This window comes from Lobosporangium transversale, assembly GCF_002105155.1.
Source record: "Lobosporangium transversale strain NRRL 3116 chromosome Unknown BCR41scaffold_31, whole genome shotgun sequence".
NCBI classification, from domain to species: Eukaryota; Fungi; Mortierellomycota; class Mortierellomycetes; order Mortierellales; family Mortierellaceae; genus Lobosporangium; species Lobosporangium transversale.
Window position 1 is genome coordinate 317,661 of NW_019029009.1, and position 24,288 is coordinate 341,948.

The 24,288-nt window shown below is 42.8% G+C and overlaps 7 protein-coding genes across 7 annotated transcripts; 3 read left to right on the forward strand and 4 right to left on the reverse strand.

Annotated features, from left to right (window-relative positions):
• Window positions 1-182: 182 nt before the first annotated feature.
• On the reverse strand, window positions 183-2,810 carry BCR41DRAFT_388072 (hypothetical protein). The gene is made up of 2 exons (XM_022027958.1): window positions 2,245-2,810; window positions 183-1,709 (listed from the first exon to the last, which is right to left on the reverse strand). Exons 1-2 carry the CDS (start codon window positions 2,757-2,759, stop codon window positions 239-241), a joined length of 1,986 nt encoding a protein of 661 aa, XP_021879245.1. The 5' UTR covers window positions 2,760-2,810; the 3' UTR covers window positions 183-238.
• A 484-nt stretch (window positions 2,811-3,294) lies between these two features.
• Window positions 3,295-4,024, forward strand: BCR41DRAFT_131160 (hypothetical protein). The gene is made up of 2 exons (XM_022019485.1): window positions 3,295-3,459; window positions 3,689-4,024. The coding sequence occupies exons 1-2, from the start codon at window positions 3,355-3,357 to the stop codon at window positions 3,863-3,865; spliced, it is 282 nt and encodes a 93-aa protein (XP_021879246.1). The 5' UTR covers window positions 3,295-3,354; the 3' UTR covers window positions 3,866-4,024.
• A 506-nt stretch (window positions 4,025-4,530) lies between these two features.
• BCR41DRAFT_372514 (hypothetical protein) lies at window positions 4,531-5,524 on the forward strand (the record flags this gene model as incomplete). Its single annotated transcript, XM_022026691.1, has 2 exons — window positions 4,531-4,604; window positions 5,059-5,524. The coding sequence occupies 2 exons, from the start codon at window positions 4,531-4,533 to the stop codon at window positions 5,522-5,524; spliced, it is 540 nt and encodes a 179-aa protein (XP_021879247.1).
• Window positions 5,525-9,058: 3,534 nt separating this feature from the next.
• On the forward strand, window positions 9,059-11,956 carry BCR41DRAFT_388073 (hypothetical protein; the record flags this gene model as incomplete). The annotated part of the gene is made up of 8 exons (XM_022027959.1): window positions 9,059-9,070; window positions 9,209-9,271; window positions 9,511-9,639; window positions 9,922-10,031; window positions 10,391-10,562; window positions 10,722-10,757; window positions 11,271-11,305; window positions 11,587-11,956. 8 exons carry the CDS (start codon window positions 9,059-9,061, stop codon window positions 11,735-11,737), a joined length of 708 nt encoding a protein of 235 aa, XP_021879248.1. The 3' UTR covers window positions 11,738-11,956.
• Window positions 11,957-12,587: 631 nt separating this feature from the next.
• BCR41DRAFT_357806 (hypothetical protein) lies at window positions 12,588-13,181 on the reverse strand. Its single transcript, XM_022024961.1, has one exon. The coding sequence runs from the start codon at window positions 13,094-13,096 to the stop codon at window positions 12,884-12,886; it is 213 nt and encodes a 70-aa protein (XP_021879249.1). The 5' UTR covers window positions 13,097-13,181; the 3' UTR covers window positions 12,588-12,883.
• A 336-nt stretch (window positions 13,182-13,517) lies between these two features.
• BCR41DRAFT_357807 (hypothetical protein) lies at window positions 13,518-14,491 on the reverse strand. The gene has a single exon (XM_022024962.1). The coding sequence runs from the start codon at window positions 14,370-14,372 to the stop codon at window positions 13,524-13,526; it is 849 nt and encodes a 282-aa protein (XP_021879250.1). The 5' UTR covers window positions 14,373-14,491; the 3' UTR covers window positions 13,518-13,523.
• Window positions 14,492-17,090: 2,599 nt separating this feature from the next.
• Window positions 17,091-23,608, reverse strand: BCR41DRAFT_131223 (SNF2 family N-terminal domain-domain-containing protein). Its single transcript, XM_022019486.1, has 8 exons — window positions 23,231-23,608; window positions 21,454-23,022; window positions 21,218-21,361; window positions 20,551-21,120; window positions 20,418-20,474; window positions 20,235-20,315; window positions 19,996-20,126; window positions 17,091-19,889 (listed from the first exon to the last, which is right to left on the reverse strand). Exons 1-8 carry the CDS (start codon window positions 23,252-23,254, stop codon window positions 17,126-17,128), a joined length of 5,340 nt encoding a protein of 1,779 aa, XP_021879251.1. The 5' UTR covers window positions 23,255-23,608; the 3' UTR covers window positions 17,091-17,125.
• Between the last annotated feature and the right edge of the window lie 680 nt (window positions 23,609-24,288).

The following is a 24,288-nucleotide window of genomic DNA, read 5'->3' on the forward strand; positions in this document are numbered from 1 at the left end:
TCATACTCATTTCGCTTTCAATCTCTATTTTCTTTTTTCTTTTTTCTTTTTTTTTTCTTTTTTTTCTCACTTTTGTCATTCATCTTATACCAAGAAGAAAAAAAAAAAAACTTGTACACATAATAAAATATATTCACAACGTGTAAAAAATGGAAAAGCAAGAAAGACCTATTTTTTTTTTTATAGTTTTATTATTTTATTTTGCTCATGAAGGAGGTCATTAATGTTTTTTATTTTTCTAACGTAGTTGAGTGGACCTTTGCTGAGGACTACTAAGACCTGTGGCTCCAACAGAAGGAGGAGGGTTGTAACCTGGGGGCAAAGGAGCATTAGGAAGAGAAGGAGAAGCGAAAGGATCATGGGTTGGCTGAGGATAAGTGACCTGAGACTTTTGTTGGGGCGGCGGAGCAAAATAACCAGCGGAGGAAGCAGGACCGACAGTGCTGCCAGTGACAAGAGGGCTGGCATATCCGTTTCCAGGATGAAGAGGTCCAGAGGTGAGGTCAGCAAGATTAGGAGACATCTGAAGAGCAGTCTGATGATCCAAATACACGGGTTGAACAGCGATGGTGCCATCAGGCAAGTGTTGCATCAGATATTGGACGTTACCCTGAGCTTGACCACCCATGGCGGGGGAAGCGGCAGCGTTGCTCAACAAGAGTTCATCCATTCCATTATATGCACCAGCGTGAGTCATTCCAGGAGTTGAGATGATGGAACCATTGATGCTGGAGCTGCCAGCGGCCAAACGAGCCGATCTAGGGGAAGTAGGGGACTGACCGCCGTTGCCTGGTTTACTATTGCTTCCTTCGGGCCTCAACGAGGCCAAATAGGCTTCCTTCTCCATTTCAGCTTCCCTGATCTCAATCTGTTTCTGTCGACGCTTGTAAATAAAGAATGCAGCGATACAAGCAATGACGGAGGCCACGCCAATGACGATCCCAATGATGGGGCCTATGCCTAATCCAGAATTGGAGCCGCCGGTCCCGGGGAGGGGTTGTGAAGTCGTGGTGGTGTCCTGTTTAGGAGCATAAGATTTCATCCAAGTGGAGAGCATGACATCATAGACCTGAACATCCTTTCCGTACGCGATCTGGGGGGAGTTGAGGGCGACAGCGGCCATGCCTCCATAGACTACCATGTTGGCGCCTGCAATATCACATGTATGTCCATGACGAGGTTGGTTTGAGTTTGTGGTCACGATCTGAGACCATGTCCAGGTGATGAGGTCCAGAGACCAGACATCGGAAAGAGAGAGTTTAGAGTTTCCATCATAGCCTCCAAAGATGATGACTTTATGGCTGGCAGTGATAACACTACAATGATCTTGGCGAGGTGGTGGAACCTGACCCAGAGTGAATTGAACGCCATGCGTGAGAGTATCTGGATTAGAGACGTCAATGTAGGGTAAACTCTGGAAAGATTGGTAACCTCGTCGACCAGCTGTTGAACTGAAGCCTCCAAAGATATAGATCCTGTTATTAAAGATATGCGCTGTGCCAGAATTGAAATTGTTCAGTGCACCGCCATTGTTATTGTTGCTATTACTAGAAGGGATCAAGTTGGCAGTCCAGGTATTGTCCTGAAATCGATCAATCTCATTTGTGCTGCTACCATCAGGGAATGCTCCACCTAATAACCAGGAGATACCCGAAGCAGGATCTGTTACAAAATTGGCTGCCTTTCTGCTCGCCCACTTTGAAGCTTGACTATTAAGGGAAAATAAAATATTTAAAAAAAAAAAAAAAAAAAAAAAAGCATATGTATAAATATACTTGTTATTAGAACCCAGGTACCAAGATTCAAAAACAAAAGAGCGGAAAAACATTTGTACAACCGTGAGCAACACACACACATAAGAGTTGAGTTGTGTGGTATTGTCATGAGAGCGATTTTCTTTCCTCTCTTTCTCTCTAATTGCAAATACTGTAGCAAATTCTAATTGTATTCTTCTGACCAATCACAAAAAGAAGATACGCAAGGACCTTCTCCTATTCATCCATCCAAGCCAAGGTCACCGCCACATGGAGGGGAGGAAATGTCAAATTGGGTTCTTTTTTTCTTTGTTCCTGGGGGATGCGCAGTACAATACAATTGCCAACATTCCTTTGCTCACCCCTTCTTCTTTTTTTTTTTTTTTTTTTTTTTTCCTCTCTCCGCCTGCCTTTTTTTTTTTTTTTTGTTCATATATGACATGCATAAAATAAATAAAAAAAAGTAATAAACGGAAATTAAAAAACTTACGCAGAAGGTGCTTCGATAGTAGACCAAGAACCTGCAGCAATGTTGTACTGGTACAAAAAGGGTGTTCCCTGTGATTCTGTGGGTGCGGTGACTAAGAGAGTGGTTCCATCCTTAGACATGGTCGCATCATGTCCCGAGACTGTGGGACCAGTCAAGGTACCACTGGAAGGAAGAGTCAAGTTGGTCCAAGCAGGAGAATGAACAGGCCAGGTCTTTGTGAGATCCAGGGAAAAGAGGTCGTTTGTGAATCTGACCGATCCTGTGTTGACTTGACCCCCTTGATAGAAGATAAAGTTTTTGTTGGCAGCAGAGGCAACGCCGACAAAGCCACTAGGAGCATTGATGGAGGATGCGGGTTGTGAAGGTGAAGGTGAAGATGAAGATGTTGTTGTTGGTCTAGTAGAAGGCGGTGTTGCTGTTGAACCTTGAGCATTAGAGGTGAGGAACATGTGAGAGGAGAGTGAGAGGGATAGAACGAGTCCTCGCAAGAGGCTCTGAGAGGAAAGGTTGACCATGATGATCGGGAGGGGGGGGGGGTTTTTTTTTTTTTCCTTTTCTTTTCTTTTTAATTCCCTTTTTGTTGTGCTGGTCTGGTAGTTTGTTACGAGAAAGAGAATAATAAAAGGAGAGAAGAATCTTTGTTTGCCTTTTTGTTCTTAGCGTGTCTTCTCGCAAGTTTTTTTTTCTATTCGAATTAGCCGTTAAAGGAAATAGGGCTGCACAGGATTGAACTAGCAGAAGCGTGAAATTAAGAAAATTATGCAGTGAAAAAGTTTTTTTTTTTTTAGTGAGTCGTAGAGAAAATCCAAAAAAAAAAAAAAAAAAAGGGAAAGAAGGAAAGAAAGGGAAGACAGAAAGGAAAGGAAGGGAAAGGAAGAATAGAAATGGATGATGGAGAGCAGAAAGGAGATGTTTGGGCTGTGGAGGAGAGAGAAAGTGGATTGTGACACAGAAAGGGAAGAGTAGAAAGAGGGCGTAGAAAGGAAAAAGATGGCAATGATGTAAACAGAAGACTGGATGAAAGAAGATGAGTCGATTAGGAGGAATGAATGGAGAGAATGATCGTGCAGAGTGTGATGGAGGGGGGAGGGAAGAGAGTAAACCTTCAAAATGGAAAAACCTTTCTCTCACACATACCTTTTACTCCTTCTTTTAGGCGCCTGCCCAAGCCCTCGCTTTTTTTTTAAAAAAATGAGCATGGGCTGGACCGTTGAGGTAACTAGCCTGTTGTCCGCCTCCAGGAAAAAAAATAATAATAAAAGAGCAAGGAGAGAAAGAGCATCAAAAAAAAAGATATACAAATGGATATATTTCAGTTACAGTTAATGTCAATCGATCTCTTCCGATTCTGTAAACTCGTGCTTTTTCAATCTCTCTTGCTCATTCTTTGCTCTCATCCTCACCCTCACCCTCATTTTTACTCTGACTCTCATTCTCACATCAGGTCTTTTTCCTTGCACGAGACAGAGACAGAGACAGAGACAGGGACAGGGACAGGGACAGGGACAGGGACAGGGACAGGGACAGGGACAGGGACAGGGACAGAGAGACAGAAAAAGAAAATAAAGAGATCGGTGTGATGTGGTGTTGGAGGATGTGTGCAGAGATGCCTGAAAATTGATCCATTTCCACTCGTGAAGGAGGCTATAACTTTATTGGTCTCATTCTCATTAGTCAGTCTATTCGCACTACATCGACAGAAAGTAGACAGTAGAAAGTAAACTTTTGGTGATAGACCGATACACCACACAATACACATACACTTTCTCTTTCCCTCGAGCCACCAAAAAAAAATTTATTAAATGCAAATGGTTTTTAATTCAACTCCAGCACTTTCAACATGATATGATAACAATAACAACGAATAACAATAACAAACAAAAAAAAAAAGAACGAATGAAATGAAGGGAAAAGAGCCCTTTTTTGTCTGCCTTCCAACTTTTTTGCCTGTGCTTATGCTGACGCAGGAAATGTGATAATAGAATTTTATTCACAAAACTCGATCTCAAATCAAGTAAAATCACTAAGCATATTAATAAGCGGGGGAAAAGAAAACTAGTCTAACAAGGATCCCCTCAGTAACAGCGAGCGAAGCAGATGTGAGCTCAAATTTAAAATGTAACCGGTTTACTGGCTCGAGTCGTAGTTTAAAGAGACGTTTTTGGTGGCAACCTGGATATAGATCCTTTGGAATAGGGTGTCATAGAGGGTGAGAATCACGTCGTTGACTCAGTGGATGCTACATACGTTTTCAAAGAGTCGGGTTGTTTGGGAATGTGGCTCAAAATGGGTGGTAAACTTCATCTAAAACTAAATATCGGCGAGAGACCGATACCGAACAGCCATTGCTCACAGACAAGGTAAATAGCAACGTATAACCGGAGTCATCGAGCAATATCAGAGAAGACACTGCTAACGACTCCCCCATGTTATTTTAGATGCGACAATGGGAACCAAGGCCGTGTTTACAAGACAATTAAGGCAAATGCACACAACCCTTGTATAAATGTCACATGCAGCACCAAACTTGGTTACCTCATGTGGGTCCGCTATTCATACGCGTTAGACTCGCCCCAGGTGATCATTTTTCAGTGGTGAAGGACTTTAGGTTTGGCACACAACGTCAAAACCCGCCCATGGACAGGGTACAGGTATGCTGAGCCATCCCGGGTAGCCATCCTGATGTTCCTGTCACGTGCATGATGCCTTCACGCAGAGCGAACGCACGCGTTCCGCAAATAGCTTGCTTTTTCACTCTCGCTGAGCGCACCCTGCATCATTTGTACGTTCTTTGATCAGTGTGTGAATTTTCAGATACTATGGCATTCATACCCGGACAAACCGTCTGCACAGCTTGCATGCATTCATACCCAGACAAACAGTCCGCACAGTTTGCATTAGTGACTTACAAAGCTCGTCAAGGAGCCGAATAACATATTGGTTTTCGCCTACATTATGCCCCAGAGGCCGTGATTGGCGGGCTGTTTTGCCTGCATCTTTAGATATCACTTTATTCTGCGGATGTTGTGTTCGAGTTGCTAACTGTACTATTGTTTTTTTTATCGCTTTTCTGTGCAAGGCGGGGCTCCCTCCTAGACACATTATAGGTCAGACGAGGCATGCTCTGAGTCTATGTGCTTCTGGCTCAGTTCTACCTATGACGCTCTGTGAGAGGGGCTCCGCCTTTGTATTGCACCAAAGGGAGTGTTTTAGTGGTCATCACACTGTCTGTCGTGAGATTGGTGCCTATCCACTAGCTCTATTGTACAACAGTGTTTAGTCTTCGCGAGATTGTGGAGAGCAGAAAGCCTGGTTAGGGTATAATGCTGGACCTGGTTTCACTTCCTAGGCTTTGTCCAAAGCATTATCAAAGATTCCAGCCGCTGATCTTTCTTTCAAGATGCAAGTAATACTAACACAAAAACTGACTCGCACAAAACCCATAGAAAGTGATATTAAATCTTCTTTCATGATACCATTTTTGTTATTTTAGTACGCAGTACTAGTATACCATACTGGACACTTGGTACTAAAATCAATACGATCTTTTTATATCTGTATGGATTCGGCAACATACCTCTAGGAAAAAGGACCGGAAAGGTCTTTTGTTTTTCTTTAGGCAGGGAATAAAAAATGAAAATGGTAAATGGTACTAGATGCACTAAAAGAGTGGAGGAGGCAAGTAAATGGTGGACATGGTGCATCGTGATGACATAGCTTGATATATGGTGTCTGCTGATTTTTTTCTACTGATTTTTTTCCTTCCTTTGTATGTAATAGGCGGCTGATTTCTGCTTGTAGGGAGCACAGAAACTGGATCTGATCTGCCTATGAGTTTGTGAGAATCAACAAAAAAATATCAGCACCATGTCCACCATTTACTTGCCTCCTCCACTCTTTTAGTGCATCTAGCACCATTTACCATTTTCATTTTTTATTCCCTGCCTAAAGAAAAACAAAAGACCTTTCCGGTCCTTTTTCCTAGAGGTATGTTGCCGAATCCATACAGATATAAAAAGATCGTATTGATTTTAGTACCAAGTGTCCAGTATGGTATACTAGTACTGCGTACTAAAATAACAAAAATGGTATCATGAAAGAAGATTTAATATCACTTTCTATGGGTTTTGTGCGAGTCAGTTTTTGTGTTAGTATTACTTGCATCTTGAAAGAAAGATCAGCGGCTGGAATCTTTGATAATGCTTTGGACAAAGCCTAGGAAGTGAAACCAGGTCCAGCATTATACCCTAACCAGGCTTTCTGCTCTCCACAATCTCGCGAAGACTAAACACTGTTGTACAATAGAGCTAGTGGATAGGCACCAATCTCACGACAGACAGTGTGATGACCACTAAAACACTCCCTTTGGTGCAATACAAAGGCGGAGCCCCTCTCACAGAGCGTCATAGGTAGAACTGAGCCAGAAGCACATAGACTCAGAGCATGCCTCGTCTGACCTATAATGTGTCTAGGAGGGAGCCCCGCCTTGCACAGAAAAGCGATAAAAAAAACAATAGTACAGTTAGCAACTCGAACACAACATCCGCAGAATAAAGTGATATCTAAAGATGCAGGCAAAACAGCCCGCCAATCACGGCCTCTGGGGCATAATGTAGGCGAAAACCAATATGTTATTCGGCTCCTTGACGAGCTTTGTAAGTCACTAATGCAAACTGTGCGGACTGTTTGTCTGGGTATGAATGCATGCAAGCTGTGCAGACGGTTTGTCCGGGTATGAATGCCATAGTATCTGAAAATTCACACACTGATCAAAGAACGTACAAATGATGCAGGGTGCGCTCAGCGAGAGTGAAAAAGCAAGCTATTTGCGGAACGCGTGCGTTCGCTCTGCGTGAAGGCATCATGCACGTGACAGGAACATCAGGATGGCTACCCGGGATGGCTCAGCATACCTGTACCCTGTCCATGGGCGGGTTTTGACGTTGTGTGCCAAACCTAAAGTCCTTCACCACTGAAAAATGATCACCTGGGGCGAGTCTAACGCGTATGAATAGCGGACCCACATGAGGTAACCAAGTTTGGTGCTGCATGTGACATTTATACAAGGGTTGTGTGCATTTGCCTTAATTGTCTTGTAAACACGGCCTTGGTTCCCATTGTCGCATCTAAAATAACATGGGGGAGTCGTTAGCAGTGTCTTCTCTGATATTGCTCGATGACTCCGGTTATACGTTGCTATTTACCTTGTCTGTGAGCAATGGCTGTTCGGTATCGGTCTCTCGCCGATATTTAGTTTTAGATGAAGTTTACCACCCATTTTGAGCCACATTCCCAAACAACCCGACTCTTTGAAAACGTATGTAGCATCCACTGAGTCAACGACGTGATTCTCACCCTCTATGACACCCTATTCCAAAGGATCTATATCCAGGTTGCCACCAAAAACGTCTCTTTAAACTACGACTCGAGCCAGTAAACCGGTTACATTTTAAATTTGAGCTCACATCTGCTTCGCTCGCTGTTACTGAGGGGATCCTTGTTAGACTAGTTTTCTTTTCTCCCGCTTATTAATATGCTTAGGAATCGGAAGAGATCGATTGACATTAACTATAACTGAAATATATCCATTTGTATATCTTTTTTTTTGACGCTCTTTCTCTCCTTGCTCTTTTATTATGAAATGGGAATTGGAAAAAAAAAAAAAAAAAAAAAGACAATGGGTAATGGAGTGATTCTTTTTTCTTTTGTCCCCTCTCATTTTCCCCTTGGACAATGTTATAACGGGTCGAAAAGAAGTTTAGAAAAGAAAGCGCATTGATTACAAAAAAGGGTTATTCCCATAAACAAAGATTTGCATTATGATGGGGTCGAAGGGGGTTTGTGCTACTTTTTCTATTTAAGTGAACATCTCTTTCTCTCTCTACACTCTTTTTAAAAGAGAAAATGCAATGGGGGAAGAAAAAGTGTTTTTTCTCCTCCCCACATCCTTACATCCTCTCCCCCACATCTCACTACACACATCCCACAGCCCAGTCTCTGGAACTTGGATTGAACAAGGACTGTTGTCACGTTGAAAACAATGGTTACACTACTTTTTTTATTTATTTAAACACGCCATTCATTGTTTGGACAAAGCAAAAAACAGCTTTGTTGGCCTTGTTCTATCCCAGTGCTTTCTATACGTCCTGCAATGCCATCCTTTGCCTTTGTTGGTTCGTTAGATGATCAAACTGTCCAATACGACGAACCTTTTTTTTTTTTTTTTTTCTTTTTTTTTGTTGGGTTAACAACTCTTGATACTCTTTGTCGCTGATTGAACCCCGTTCAACGCTCTCACTCTTTCTCTCTCTCTCGCATACAACATCCACACACTCTCTTTCTTTTCTTTACCTTATTTTCTTTCCTTCCTTCCTTCTTCTTTCTTTCTTTCTTTCTATCCTTCCCCCTCCTTATTCTTTTTTTTTTGTTTTGTTTTTTTTTTGTTTTTTTTTTGTGTAAATGTTTTTTTTTTTTTTTTTTTTTGCTTGTGTTCACGACTGACATAAAAAAAAGATGCAGTATCATGTAATAAGGAGATGAACGTGGAAAAAAATAAAAATAATAACGCCATGATGCTGTTCAGCACTGTGCTGGATGCTCACAAGAACAGAGAACAGGAAGAAGGGAAGAATGAAATGAATAAAGAGAACATTCAGGAAGAGCGTCTTTGCTATTGAGCCATGAAGATCATGTACATGCACATGTTATATAAAGTTATTTTTATAAGCAAAGAAAAAAAAAATGGTTCCACAAGTCTCTTTTCTGAGGAGATGAGTAAAAGGATCGATTCCGTTCATGCTAGAGAGTATATCTGATGGAATCAAAAGTAAATATATGTCTATACATATTAACAATAAACACTTGTGGTTCACAACAAATAAGTGCAACCGAAGTGTGGCGTTCGTGGAGGAGGATCGTTTTTTCTTTTTCTTTTTAACGCATCTTCACGTTGAAAACATTCTAGGCAAGCAATTGGCGATCCTATCCTTTTCCCCGATTCATGACAAAACGCACAAGCCAGCCTGAAGTACAGGATTCGCACAAGACATCATTGAAAAAATCATGGGCTTTGAATAAATCCGTTTCACACCCTTCCAAAAATAATTAGATCTCAATGGCGTCATTCCCCCAAACATCGTCCATGGCTCCCCATGCTATAACCAGAGTTCAATGATGGATTTCTTCAGTGATCGATACGCGTGCATGATTAAATTGATTGGACACTTAAAAATGTAAAATATCTCCATGTCCTATTAAATTATTGAGACATGGTCTGTGCCATCCGAAACGCTTGAAATAAGCGTTGCAGTTGGGGCGAGGACATTTAGCACAAGTGTAATACTCTTGAACGTCTACAACTTCGTATCCAAGGGACCTCGCCTGTTTGAGGAAAAAGTAAATAAATAAATATGAAAAATAGATCAGAGAATTTTTTTTTTCGATACTTACTCTACTGACGCATCAAAATCCCCCTTTTTCAATATTAATTACGCTAATTGAATACATGAATTCTGGAGGAGATTAGCCCAGACTCCTCATTATCAGGTGTGTTTACCTGTTGGAGGATGTCTAGGTGGCAGGAAGGGTGCTACTCGACTTTTTCGTTGGACTAGATATTGATTGTTAAATACTAAGTACCCAAGTATTCAATAATAATAATAATAATAATCATAACAGCCATCATACCACCAAACAATTCCTCTGTCTGTGACGAGACGATGGATATCCTGCCCTTCCGAGCCAGGTTATTTGCCACATATCCACTTTCAGTTACTAACTCACCAGCAGTATGTGTTGCTGCTAACACTGCTTTCTGGGACGCCCAGAATGCTGGCCCCTCATTGCGCTTCCAAACCTCGTAGTTGTTCTGCAGAGCTATTCGTGTTGCTTAAGAGATAACGGTGGAATTTTTCAAAAGGGCCACATAAGCCTTTTCGGCATCTTTTTCATACAAGTACTTGGAATTTTCTGCAAAGTCGCACATGGAGACAACTTCTCCCTTTTTGACTTTATCCTTTAGCCATTGTACTTGCTCAGGAGCGATTCCTTGAAAACTCATTGCTAGAAGTCCAATACTCATTAAATATCAGTTAGGATCTTGCAAAGTGTGACATAAAAAATTAAAAATAAAAATAAAGTAGTAAAGAGCAGTTGACCACTCTGCCGTGCTCCACTTTCCGTCTACTTCCTACCGCGAACTAAATAAGGAACGTGCTAAAAAAGTACCAGTGTATATTGGACAGATGTCTTTTCTGGGCCTGCGCTCATTCAAACAGGAAATAAACATGCTAACAAACCTAAAGATTGATCTAATATGGGTAATGAGGAAGGATAGAGCTAATTAATGCAAGAGCATTGATGCTGGATAGATTGAAAAGGCTGAAAAAAAGTAGTGCCACAAAATAAAAAAATGGTGATGACGCGTAAAAAGTAAAAAAAAATAAAAAAATAAAAAAATAAAAAATATCGAAATAAAGGGCAGTAATAATGAGAACAGCAGAGATGATGAAAGGGTAAAAGTAAAGGAGATTGCTAATGAAGAGAGAGGAGCTGATGGCTGTAAAATTAAGTGGTGGCGATGAGGCGCAGAAAATGCAGTGCAGTCCACGACACGTAGGCTCGTCATAGGCTCGTCACCAGTCTGGAGGACGAAGTTCATGTGCACATGCACGTACTGAAAGGCAAATCTGGCTTGCTCTTGCAGACACTTCTCTCTCAGGCTGGGACCAAACTTGACATTTGGGCTGGAGGTCTCTTTTTTAAATTTGAAAAAATTCCCAAGTCGGACACACCACGGGAAAGGCTCTCTTTTTTCTGCCATTCTCGCCGCAGAACATTGATTTGATTGAGAACGAACGAGGAATGAGAAAAAAGGATGGTATATTTCGCGTAAAAAGAGTCATCATGCTCTAATTAATCAATTAATTACCTTTAATTAAGATAGTGTGCTTAATAAGGTCAGAGAGATGGAAACGAGAATTGTGGAGTAGATCAAATGTTAGAATAATAAAATGTTAGAATAATAGATGGCAATGCAGATGATGGAAACAAGAGATGATTGGTAAAAATGAGGCTAGTGATTTAGGTGTGTGTGTAGGACCGATTAAAAAGCGCCATCCCGTTTGTCAAAAGGGCAAGTGGATAGTGATGGCTTCGTTCATAAAGGATGAACGATTGTAAAGGATACTCAATAGATATGGTATTTTCATTACAAGGCAAAATTCCTTTCACTTGATTGACATTCGACTCTTTTCTTCATGCTTGAACCTCGGCGATCCTCCTGCATATGCGGTATTGATGCGAGTTTTTATGACACACTGTCCGCATGTTTTAAATATCTAGGTGTTGCCTTAACGCTCTGATCGTTGTTGATAACGAGCTCCTAAACTTTAAGCTTGACGTGTATGTCGCCTGGGACCATGGAACGGAGAAATGTGATATTGTCACTTTTCTCCGAGGTTTGATCGGTTTCTCTGCAAGCATGATCCAGTAAATATTATCAATCATCTCCTTGAATGATGCTTGCTTGATCGGATGCTCCTCTGATGTGACCTGGACTGGCTTGTCGGGCCCCAACACAAAACTTATGGGTGGAAAGATAGGAATAAACAATAGAAACAACTTGCCACTTGCTTGAGAAAATTCTGATGATGCAGCTGCGGCAATCCGCTTGGTGTGCTCACTTCTCCTTGCTCAGGTTTATTGAATAGCGATATTTTAATTTATCTATTAGTGCTATATTACAAAATTGTGTCTGTGCCATTATCGTAAACAATGGCGAGTAAAAAGAAGTAAAAGAAACGATCGCTACTTTTTCCTTGGTCCCTTATCCCTGCTTGGCCTATTGGACTTGTCGTCCTCCGCTTGAGTCGACTCACCTTTTCTTTTATTTGATCCGCTGGGTTTGCGCAGTTCTTCCCTATTTTCATCTGCAAATACCACAACTACCGTCTAATGCGATCCTGGTATTGTTAATGCCCTTACGTTTTCTTCGCTAGACCGTCACAACCCTGACCTGCGTCAAACGGTGAAGGTGAGAAGTAGGCTCGTCAACAGCCTGTGTGCCTTATATGCGTTGCACCAATGCTCACTGACAGGTTGAGTCCAAACTCGAGATATCAAAATAGCCTTCGTTGAATCCATGGGGAGGAAAGACACCAATCCGGCAACAACAATAGGATATGATCAGTTGCATATTCCACAGTACACGTGTTACATGAAGATTTATAATACAGACATACTAACGGCTCTATGCCCCATGGTGTGGTGCCCGAGACAAACTTGCAGTTTTATTTTGATACAAATTTGGATAAATGCCCCATGGATGTGATGTGTGAACCCACATCCTATTCTCACTTCTGCTCCCTGGTTACTATTTGTCTGTCTAAAATTTTTCATGAGCTACTACAAACATGACTAGGTCGGGAAAGACCTTCGTCTTGAAAAAGTTGTAAGTATTAGCTTGACAGTGCTTTCTTGACTAATCTCTTTATTTCTATGCTTGGTCTAGATGGTGTTTTTTTATGGGGAGGACTATTTAGACAACATATAGACCCCACATATCTTAATCCTAATAAATTGGCTTGGTGGCATTGTTGTAAAAAATATCTTTGCTTAAGGGACAGAAAGATAGACACAATCAGGAAAAGGCAGGACAAAGAGTGTCAACAAGATTGACAAGAGAAAATAGAGTCAAATAACCTTGACTACAAACAGCGCCATAGAATGTCAAAAGAAAAGATGGGAGCTTTATAGGTGAGCTCACAAACTGAGTTACCGGAAGACAAATGCTTGTTGTGAAAAGGGGAAAAAGATAAATGGCAAGATGAACTGCAGGTGAAGAATAAGACATATGGGGAAAACTGAAGACTTTATTAAGAAGGAAGTTTCTTTGGCTTTTATACTCGGTAGTTTCTAGGTGAGGCGGACCCGCCTATGACTACAAAGGCTTTGCGCAAAGATTCCTTTAAGCTGGCTCGACAGATTAGTGACCAGTCACACCACTTGCAATAACAAGCGAGTCAATTGGCTGCCAATACATTTAAGAGTATTCAAAAAATATAAGGGATCGCGACCAAATGGAACGGGCTGTACTTTAATATGCCATGCGGACAGCTTTGATTGATCATTCATACTGTTTGCATTTACAAGGTTTTAACATTTTTCCAAATTCGATGATTTATTATTAAAAAGATTCAGCAAAGTAAAAGAAAAAAGTCCGAGTTGCAGGGACGATGTGGGTACGGTGGAGAGCCAACAATCATTCTGGCGTCCTTTTATTATCTTGACAACAAGGGCTTGTCCAGTCCCAAGAGGTGAGTTACACTCGATCTACGACGTTGCCCTTGATCCTGCTGAGGTATTGGCAATCCATCAACATTGTGTGTAATACCCAATCTCTCTTGTTCAGCCCTGATTTTTGCCATATACTCTTGTTGTGCCAACTTGGCAGCTTTATATGGCCCTGCTGCCGCCGCATGCTCTTCTTCGTCCTCATCATGAGCATGACGAGAGAATGTGAGCGATAGACGGCGACCAAAAGATGAATTCGAACGTGAACGAGGAAGAGGTTGTGTGAATTCATCTTTTTCTCCACTTTTGTCTCTACCGCGCGAATGTGATCGAGACCAGGGCTTATCACGAAACTTATCCGCCAATACGGCTAAGGACGATCGACGACGACCTCGTCTTGATTGAGCAGCGGCATCCGCAGCATCTACGGCTTTTGCGGATCGTGCCGCAGCAACAGCTTCCTCTGATGCAACATGGACTATAGGGCTATTATTCTGTTGTTCTGTTTGTGTTCCCATGGACTGCTTGTTGATATCATTTTGTGGAGTAGAGCCGTGCTGGGCCTGAATAGGAGGATGAGAAAGATGTGCAGGAGGAGACGCATTCGCCATATCATCACTGGGTAGGTCCAACGGTCCTACAGGTGGACGAGATGAGGATATGTATTCGACACTGTCCAACTGACCACCGAGTTGTGCATCTGCCCCAGGCTGCACCTGCGATGGCGCAGGCAATGGGACACCATTAATCAAGGCTGTTATAGGTAGTTGGTCGCTTTGGTCCTGCTGTTGTATATTCTCATTAGCTGCTGTGTTATTATTTGGATATCCAGACATTTTGTTGTGGTGCGTTGATTGTGAGGGTATGAAAGGTTATAAATGTTCTTTAATGGGTTTTGTGGGGAAATAAGAAAAAGAAAAGGCAAAAAAGCACAATAGCCATTTAGACTTTACTAAAGAGTGTTCCGTTGTGTTTACTTGAAGTCAAAGCCAACAAAAACAATAGATCACATTTTTTGTCTTAACCTAAAATAAAATAAACACTTAGTTCATAAACGCATACGCATGCTTCGTAACAATGACAATGCAAGACATTTTAGTTGTTTGAAAAGTGCTAAAATCAAGGGCTAAGAGCACGATCATAATGCTGTTTATTTGTCTTCAAGTTTATGTCACGATATGCCAATTCCTTGTTTAGATTTTAGGCTTCTTGCACAGTTTTTCATCATCCGAGGGTTTGTCACGCTTGCCCAGAGGGTACAGTTTCCTAGCACTCAAATCCTCCTTGACTTTCCGCTTTCCACTACTAGATGATGGCGTACCTCCAGGGAAGGCAGTCTGTAGATTTAAGCCATTTTGATAGCCTACTTTTTTTTCTGGCCTAATCTTGCCCCTTGACTCGCTTTTGATGCTGTTACCACCACTGTTGTGTAACGAGAAATGGGGGCCACTATGATTTGGTTTGTTACTAATCAGTGTCTGTGGAGGTTTCACCACCTTGATGCCCTTGGATGAAGAAGACGGGCTATAATAATGAGTAGTTCTGTCATATTGGAAAGATGGAGAGCGAGATCCGGATCTTGTTCTTGGTCTCGACCTCGATCTGGATCTAGTCATGGATCTGAATCTAAATGATCTTAACCTTGACCTTGACCTTGACCTTGATCTTGAACTCGATCTTGAACTCGACCTTGACCTTGACCTTGACCTTGATCTCGGTCTTAATCTTGAACTTGATCTCGACCTCGATCTTGATCTAGATATTGGTCTTGAACGGTGTCTTGTCGATGATTTTAGGCGATTCCGTGCTTTGGAGTCCATTCTGGAGTAGGATCGACTTCTTGAGCGTCTTCTACGCGATGTACCATAGCTCCTGCGATGTTTCGAGTCCCTACGCCGCTCACGACGGTGAACAGAATCAGAACCGGATATTGACGACGACTCCGATGATGAGCTTGATCTAGAAGACGAGGATGATCTACTTCGTGATCTTGATCGAGATCTCAATCGCGATGAAGAGCGGGAGGATGTCTTTCGAGAGGATCCAGACGATCTGTCCGAAGCAGAGGATGACGATGAAACTGACATTGACCTCCCGCGATGGCGTTTAGGCTTATGGTGAAGGGATTCTTTTTGAAATGGAACAGGGCGGTGAGAAGGATTGGTCCGTATTGGAGACAAAGATTTGCTCGTCCCAATAAACCCTTTTGGTTTCGAAGAGGAAGAAGACATGCCGCCAACAATGGGGCTGTTTGCACGTTGTAATTTTTTTTCTTTGATCTTACGCTGGAGGTATGCGACCTGCTTACTTGCCAATGCCATCATTTCATCCGTATCACTACTACTTGATTCGCTGCTGTCAGCACTATCATATTCCTGGACACGCTTGGAACTAGAGGTTGTATTTGTCTGCTTCTTAGGCTCAGATGTTTTGTTTGCCGTGTTAGCTGTGAGAGAAGTAGTAGGAACCTTGAGTTTGATCACGAGCTTGAGTCCTGAAGATTTGTTAGTGGAGGAACCATCTTTGCTATCATCATCTTTGTCTTTTGAAATCGTGACTAATGGCGAACTTGGCTTGTTGACTGTAGCCTTGGATTCGTTGAGCTTACTCTTCTTATTCTTTGCTGGCGGCTTTATCTTTTTATTTGGGCTCGCAGGAGCTGAAGGGACAGGAGCCTCTGAATCATCACGCTCACTGCGCTCAGCTTCGCTTTCATAATCATCTTGGTTCTGGACACCTTTGTCCAGGGCCTGGCCACTTGTCCTTACAGAGCTCGAGTTATTCAGCAGCATCTGTGCCTCATGGTGCTTGCGTTTCTTCCTTGACACAGGTTTTGGATTAAGTACAATGTCAATCAAATGATCCACACGGCGCAAAACCACAGCCTCCTTGAGCCACACGAATTCTTCTGGCTCCGATGGCTTGGCTTTGGCAGTAGCAACGGGCAAGGGCTTGATGTCTTGTCGTGTGTCATTCGGCATATGAGCACCATCCCCAGAGCCCTCTACCTTGGCTTTTTCTACTTTGACATCCTTATCAACTTCTTTTATATCATGTACTGGTCCAGTTCTCCCGTCTTGGAAGGAAGTTTCAATGCTCTCCTCCTTCTTAATAACCATCGAGTCACCCTGTCTCACTGACTGTTGCACTGTTGTAGACTCAATCATTGGGGTATCTAATGAATTGCCTACCCGATCAGAAAGAGCTGTCGCGCTGACTAATTTCACCACTGTATTCTCCTGCTTCATGCCCATATCTGTACTGTCGCCCGACTCGACTTTCTTTTCAAGGCGTTCCTTTTGTAATGCTGCAAATTGACGACTAATCGCAGCAAAAGGTAGTGTCTCATCGCTCACTATCAAATCCTGACGACTGATTCCGTGCTTGGCTAATCCTTCTAGGAAGGGACGGTCATGGATACCCACAATCCACCAGCTTGGTAGCCCAGGAGAGCGTCTACAAGCAGCCAAGAGCTCATCCAGCTGTGGCATTTACATCAAGGTGAGCATGTGTGTACTTATTAGCGCTCGATAATGGAGTGAACAAATATTTGAGGCATATCATTGATAAAAACAGATAGGTGTCGCTTTCAGGGACTTACTCTAGGGTTAGCTAAGACCTCGTCGCGGATGATGTTCATCAGCTCAATGCGTTTAATCACTCGTCTAGCTCTGTCAAGCGGTAGCACATCTCCATCATCCCTGTCCTCCTTTTCCTCCTCGTCTTCTGCCATATTCGCTTGTTGGGTCGATGGCAGGCTAGACTCTCGGCTCTGTGGATTTGGCGCGCTATTGTTGCCTCTATCAACGATTTGCTGGCAAGCTTTTACAAAGTGTTCATAATATTCCTCCATTACTTCATTAGGCTTTTTGACCAATCCTGCGAGTTCCTTGAATCGAGCCCAATCATGAGCGAGAGGCGTTTGGCGCACAAGCTGTTGACGCCGACCATGAGTAGCAGATGAGCCAGTTCGAGGTCTTCCACTCTGGGCACTATTTGGCGTGCCTAGGGTGGGGGAGCCGGGTAAGACTCCTCCACGGGTACGTACGACGCCATAGGAAACTACAGTTTTATAGAATTCCGTTTTGTCTTTCTTTGTCCACCGAGAGGCAATCTCAAGCTCCTTCTGGTGCTTCTTTTCCTGTGCCGCTTCCTCCCGTTGGCGCTGCCGGTCCTGGCGCAGTTTCTCCTTGGTTTTGTCCTTCTCCACTAATGTAGATTTACGGACCTCCAATTGATGTTGACGCTGAAGTGCTGAGAGGATGCGTCGCAGGCGCAGGCCAATGTCGGACTTGGAAGGCCAAGGTAGAACTTCGCTGCTACCGCTGCCTCCGTAACTGGTTTGCCTTGATTGTTGTGTGGCATCCTCGCCATCATCATCATCATTGGCATCTCGATTTGCATTCAGGTCGTATCGCCGGCCATAGAAGCAGAATTCTGGATCATTCCTAACCGCTTCATATTGTGCCTCTGTCACAAGATATCCATACTTGATAATAGCCAACATTAGGTCTCTGTCTTCATTTTCACCCCACCAGGTTGCAGGTGGTGCTCCTGAAACGTGTGGGATTACCATCTGTTTTGCTAAGCCCCAGTCGCGTGGAACAAGGTTTCGGATGGTATGAATAAGTTGCACCCGTAGAACTAGATTACGTCCCTTTCGACGAATGTGTTCGATATAATCCTGTGTTGCCTCTAGTAGAAATGACCTAAACTCGATGGTTGCCTTCTTGCTTGCCCTCTCATATGGAATATCATTAATAGAAGGCCCCTCGTAGCCACAACTTATGTCGCACTCAATCAAGACGGCTTGGATTTCCTCAATCAATTTACGATCTTCGTCCGTGTCCATGGCCATATCACGAAGGATCTGTTGTACCATGCAATGGCCTACAGCGTTAAGGTCCTTCTCTGTACGTCGAGGGAAGAAGATCCTCATCTGGTCCCATTTACCATAGCCATAGATCATAAGCTTCCGCTCAAACATCAACTTTTCAGCCATGCTCCAAGGTCGAGGCGCCTCCCTCTTCTTATTCGCCTCTTTCGAGTCCTTTTGATCTCTGCCATCATCAAAATCGGGATCTGAAACATACTCTTTGTCTTCTGAGTCAGAATCACCCTGCCCCCTACCGAACCGCTGAACTTGCCTGCGACTTCTTGGAGCATTTAGGATTAATTGGTCTTTGGTGGTGATATCCTGGATGTCCACGTTGGCGCGCTCTGCCCACTTATCCCAAAATTGCGGGTCGTTAACGTCTACTTCTTCACCACTGGGCGTCGATGAAAAAGTCGCCTTCGAAAAGACGGAGCCTTTCTCATTGCCAGTATGCTTAATGACGGTAGTGCGGCGCTCTAGAATCTGGTCGATATCCTCTTCACAAAACCTTGCACTAGTCTCATCATCATCCAGAAGAGCTCCATACGCGCCTTTCTTTAATAGCTCCTCCACTTCCTTCTTGCTCAAGGACGATGGAGGTTTGGGCATGTCGGAAAGATCGTCCGAACTTGGCATCACATCCATCTTCTGTAGCACGGCTTTGTCTAACCCAAGTTTGATACTAGCCCTATCAAACATCTCTTTTTCATAAGTATTCCTAGTCACGAGTCGGTAAATCTGGACTGGTTTTGTCTGGCCGATGCGATGGCAGCGGGCTGTTGCCTGTAGGTCGTTTTGAGGATTCCAGTCACTATCAAAGATAACAACCGTGTCGGCTGCTGTTAAATTGATACCGACGCCTCCAGCACGAGTGCAAAGCAAGAAAACAAACGAGTCTGGTGTAGTCGAGAAGCGGTCAATAGCTGCTTGACGCATATCTCCTCGAATAGATCCATCAATACGCTCATAGGGATATCCACGCCCACGAAGATAGTCTTGCAATAGGTCAAGACAGCGCGTCATTTGTGAAAAGATCAACACTTTATGTCCGCCCTCCTTCAGTCTCTTGAGTAGTTTATCAATCAAGACTAACTTACCAGATGCTTCAATCAAGCATCGGTATTGGGCCTCAGGAGTGACGGCATTCCTCTCGGCGACGATACGATCTTCTGCACCAGAAATCAGATAAGGATGGATGCAGCACTTGCGTAGCTCCATCATAATGTTAATAAGACTAGGTCCTGCCGCACCACCTTTTTTTAAGAATCCAAAGTTCTTTTCCAGGATTGCTCTATAAAATGCTTTCTGTGTCGTCGTCAGTTCAACCTCTATAATTGTTTCTTCTTTGACTGGAATGGATTTTTCAACATCCTCTTTGAAACGACGTAACATTAGAGGCTTCAATAGTTGCTGGAGTCTATCAACCTCCGCCGCCGTTTTCAGATTTCCATATTCTGCCAAAAAGGCCTTCTCATTACTATATGACGCAGAAGCAAATCATCTATTGTTAGTCCTGTTACTTAAAAAAAAAAAAAAAAAAAAAAAAAAAAGAAAGAAAGGTCCTGAGGCATTGTGTAACTTACACAAAGCGTGTTGGCTCCAGAAAGTTCAGTAGTGCAAACAATTCGTCCAAGGAGTTTTGTAAAGGTGTTCCCGTTAAAAGCACACGGTGCTCAAGATTATACGTCTTTAAGATTTCTGACACTTTTGATGCCTATCAGCCCCGTGTTTGAGAGTACTGAGTGTAAGTGAATTTTGCAAATAATAGAACATGGCTAAACTATCAGGACCTGCCTTTTCTAATTGTCTAATTAAGACTTACTGAATTCTTCAACCTGTGTGCTTCATCCACAATGATTGCTCTCCATGCAATAGGCTTCAACATGGATGAAGCCGCAACGATCTGCGTGTCAAATGGTAAAAATGATAATTAGGAGCAATTTTTAACGGATTGCTCATTAGACAAAAAAAAAAGATGCATTAAAAGATTGAAATATGAACAAACCATCTCGTAGGTCGTGATTAAAACATCAAACTTGTAAAGATTAGGCACGATTTGCCCCTAGAGTATGAATACAACAAATCAGTAACTGCAACTTCGGTAAAGAAAAGGAACGAAGGAAGAGTAGCACGCTTACCTGAGCATCTTTGTAGTAATACTCGGTATCGACAATTAAATTTCTAGAGGGTATATTCCCGTGAAATACAATCACGTTCATTCCTGTCCATGCTTCAAATTCACGGTGCCAATGGGGTATAGTTGAGAGCGGCGCAATAACCAAGAAGGGGCCTCGGATATGGTATGTGCTATGAATCTCATTCAAGAATGTCACAGACTGCACTGTCTTGCCCAGACCCATCTCATCTGCCATGATACATGCTTGTCCATTGAACCAACAGTCCAAAAGCCAATTCAGGCCCTCCATTTGATACTGCCGGAGCTGGTTACCATGCTTGAAAACAGGCGATTCTTTCAGCTTACGGAATGCTCCTCTAGGTGGACGAGGTAATTGACGCGCCGCATTGGCATCCGGAATGATCTTGCGCGCATAAAACTCGTGAACTTTGGTCGCATCTAGCTTCAATATCTCATCACGCTTCTCCCATGTTGAACCATCATATGGTGTATTGCACCATTTAACTAAGAAAAAGATTTGTATTTCACCGTCCGCCGTTGTAAGCTCTCCTTCGTCGATAATGCGATCTACCTGTAAAGGTGTCAAAAGATTGAGCAAATTAATATTGGTTTATATTGGTCGAATAAAACAAGTTCAAAAATATAATGCCAGTGTTATAAAACCTTGCCTTCATAAGCGCAGGATTGAAATACTCATAATCAGTATAAGTTCCATTTTTCTCCATAAACTTCTTGACCCGGTTTTTCCCCAGATGTTCACCATCCTCGATCCGCTTCCTTGGCACCCACTCGACATGCAGATAACTTGAGAACTAGGAAGCAATATAAATAAACATATATGTGCTTAAGTATTAATTTAAACTCCCGACAAAAGTCCCTATACAAGCTATAAATCCACCCCTACCTTGTACTTGATGAGGAGTTCCTCAACCCCATTATTCATCCTCCAAGCTAAAATCTTTTCTAATGTCTTACTACCCATTGGTACTAATACAGGGTCATAGGGAACAGCCCATCGAGATATGTTGCCGCTTGTCTTGGTTACAGTCTTTTTCCTTCCTGTAGGCTTCTTGGCAGGTGGTGGTGTCTTCCCTTTAAATTCCTGATCTGACTCTGATTCTGATCCTGACGATCCTGAGGAAGAAGTTGAGGATCCATCGTCTGAACTCGACGAGTCAGAGTCGGATTCAGAATCAGAGCTGCGCTGTGCAGCGGCCCTAGATGATTTTTGGACAGCTGGCTGTTTTTGCTGCTTATGCAATTGACGTTGTATCTGTTGTTGAGCCTGCTGATGTTGTTGTTGTTGCTGTAGGGGTTGGTGGGGTTGTTTATATTGTGTATAATATTGTTGCTGGAAACTTTGATGCTGTTGTACAAGCGGTGGTTGTGCCTGCTGTGGTTGTTGCTGCTGCTGCTGCTGCTGTTGCTGCTGCTGTTGTTGTTGCTGTACATGGTTCTGTGCTTGTATCTGTGTATGGTTTGGTTGGACTAACTCCTGAGGTTGTTGAGTTTGTTCTTCTGGAGGCCGTTGTTGCTGTGGGTGCTGTAGCTGTCCACTTGGTTTTCGGCCAGTACCTGATGCTTTGGCTGCTTTCCCACGATTGGCTGGTTGTCGCTGAGGCTTTGCGATCGCTGCTGCTGCAAGTTGAGGTGTTGTCACTGGCGAGGTAATTGGGGTCGTAGCAGAGCCGCCTAGCGGCGACGTCTGTTGCGCTAACTGAGGTGAGACCTGGCTATAAGGGCCAGGAGACACAACCAGTGGCTGGTGTAACATGGTTTGGGCCTGGGTTAAGTACTGAGCATGTGCCTGAGCTTGAGATTGTGCTTGTATTTGTACTTGTGCTAAAGCCTGCACTTGCAATGCTTGCGCTGCTTGAACCCGTGCTTGAGCTTGAGCTTGAGCTGCTCGTGCCTGAGCCTGAATTTGGGCCTGCTGTCGCGCCAACTCCTGGGCCTGCGCCATTGTAAGTGCCTGTGATTGTACTTGAGCCTGAGTCGAGGCCAATAATGGTGAGGTTATTTGTGCTTGGCTTAAAGATGGTGATGTTAAATGGCCTTGATCTATGCCAAAGGATGTTGCCGATGTATCAAATGACAGAGGTTGGTTAAAGGCTATTGTCGGACTATTAAATTGAGCTGGTGAGGCATAGCCAAAACCATGTTGCTGTTGTTGCGATTGCTGTTGCTGCGGTTGATGTGGTTGCTGTTGAAGGTATAGCTGTTGTTGTTGAAATTGGTATTGTTGCTGCTGCTGTTGAAAGTATAATTGTTGCTGAGGTGTGAGATTAGCTGCATGGAGATCCAGCCGCTGTAGAGCTTGCTGCGGCGACGAAAACTGCTGTGCATGAAATGCTTGCTGTTGATAAGAATGGAGTGGATTAAACCCTTGTGAGATTTGTAGTGGCTGCTGTTGTGGATGTTGCTGTTGCTGCTGTTGTTGTTGTAATAGGATCTGACCTGTGGGCAAATGTGCCTATCGGATTTATGAGTGCACATAAACGTTTATAGACGAACGAATAAGTGGAGAGATGTATTTAGCAGCATTAAGGTTTTATTTTATTTTTACTTTGGTGGCACTAAAAGCCTTTCCAGTTGAAAGCGCGTTTCCAAAAAGGCAACGCCTCTTTTTTTTTTTTTTTTTTTTTTTCAAGAAATGAAGTATGAATAAGAGTTGCACATACCTGGTAATTGAAGGTAGGATCCATGTTCTGCTTAAGATTCTTAGTCGAATAACGAGCTCATGCACCTTTAAGTCCAAGACAAGAATTAAGATTTTCTAAAATGAGTTCACTAAATGTCTAAGGAGTTGTGGCCGTGTAAATTTAAGTCTCTGACGAGGAGTGGAATGGATTGTGACCTCAATCAACACAGGTGTTTGGATGGGATGCGAGTGTCTGAAAGTAGAGTATAAAATTGCTGTCAAAAAGGGGTCTGACAGTGGACAATGTGAACTGGGGCAGTAATTATATCAAGCACTTGATACAGGATAGAATGACGCGCAAAAAAAAAAAAAAAAGAGCCAGTAGGACATTACTCTTTGCAATGGTTGCCATTTCACCCAAGAGCAGGAAAAAAAAAAAAAAAAAAAAAAAGTTCAGAGCTGCCATGCCAGCTAGAAAACCAGTCTTTTTTTTTTTTTTTTTTTTTTTTTTTTTCCTGCTAAACACAATAGCTACTCCATGATAAGCTACTCTTTTATGCTTCAACGTGGAGACGGTGTTCCACCTCAAAAACAGAAGCGAGCCAGGAACCAGCTCTGCATCTCTTATTTTCTTTAGAACTTCTCTTTTTTTCCTATTATTTATTCTTCCTCCTCTCTCTTCCTTTCTTTACACTACGTTCTCATACTGTCCCCATTATCAGGCTGCGCCCTCCATTCTACAAGAGTTTGTCCTAGCCTCCTTTTAACTCTTCCTCTCAATGCTCTAGTCCTCTCAATCTCATTCTGTCCATGCATACCTACTGTTGTGGGTCCACTTGATGTCTGGATGATGATTGCTGGAAATGAATGAAAGAGAGGGGGTGGAGGGAGTAAGGCCATTTATAAATCATCATCGGTAGTTCCAAAAGAAAAAAATATAAAATTATCCTTCTAAATAGTATTGGCTCGGATAGAGCGCAGCACCTGCGATAATAAATTTTCCGGGATCTTTTCACTGTCGATGGAGATTTTGTCATTTGCTTCATTAAATGAGCACATGGAATGAATGAATGAATGAAGTCTAATAATAAATTGCGT

What these genes read in the sequence shown, in the direction of transcription:
- BCR41DRAFT_131160 (XM_022019485.1), top strand. Translation starts at nt 3,355, where the DNA reads ATGGAAAAACCTTTCTCTCACACATACCTTTTACTCCTTCTTTTAGGC. An exon ending in GCATGGGCTGGACCGTTGAG is followed by an intron (nt 3,460 to 3,688) that starts GTAACTAGCCTG and finishes TTCTCACATCAG; the next exon opens with GTCTTTTTCCTTGCACGAGA.
- BCR41DRAFT_131223 (XM_022019486.1), bottom strand. Translation starts at nt 23,254, where the DNA reads ATGGATCCTACCTTCAATTACCAG. An exon ending in ATTACTACAAAGATGCTCAG is followed by an intron (nt 20,475 to 20,550) that starts GTAAGCGTGCTA and finishes TTCATACTCTAG; the next exon opens with GGGCAAATCGTGCCTAATCT. An exon ending in CTGGAGCCAACACGCTTTGT is followed by an intron (nt 19,890 to 19,995) that starts GTAAGTTACACA and finishes TGCGTCATATAG; the next exon opens with TAATGAGAAGGCCTTTTTGG.
- BCR41DRAFT_357807 (XM_022024962.1), bottom strand. Translation starts at nt 14,372, where the DNA reads ATGTCTGGATATCCAAATAATAACACAGCAGCTAATGAGAATATACAA.
- BCR41DRAFT_357806 (XM_022024961.1), bottom strand. Translation starts at nt 13,096, where the DNA reads ATGTCTTATTCTTCACCTGCAGTTCATCTTGCCATTTATCTTTTTCCC.
- BCR41DRAFT_388072 (XM_022027958.1), bottom strand. Translation starts at nt 2,759, where the DNA reads ATGGTCAACCTTTCCTCTCAGAGCCTCTTGCGAGGACTCGTTCTATCC. An exon ending in ACTATCGAAGCACCTTCTGC is followed by an intron (nt 1,710 to 2,244) that starts GTAAGTTTTTTA and finishes TTCCCTTAATAG; the next exon opens with TCAAGCTTCAAAGTGGGCGA.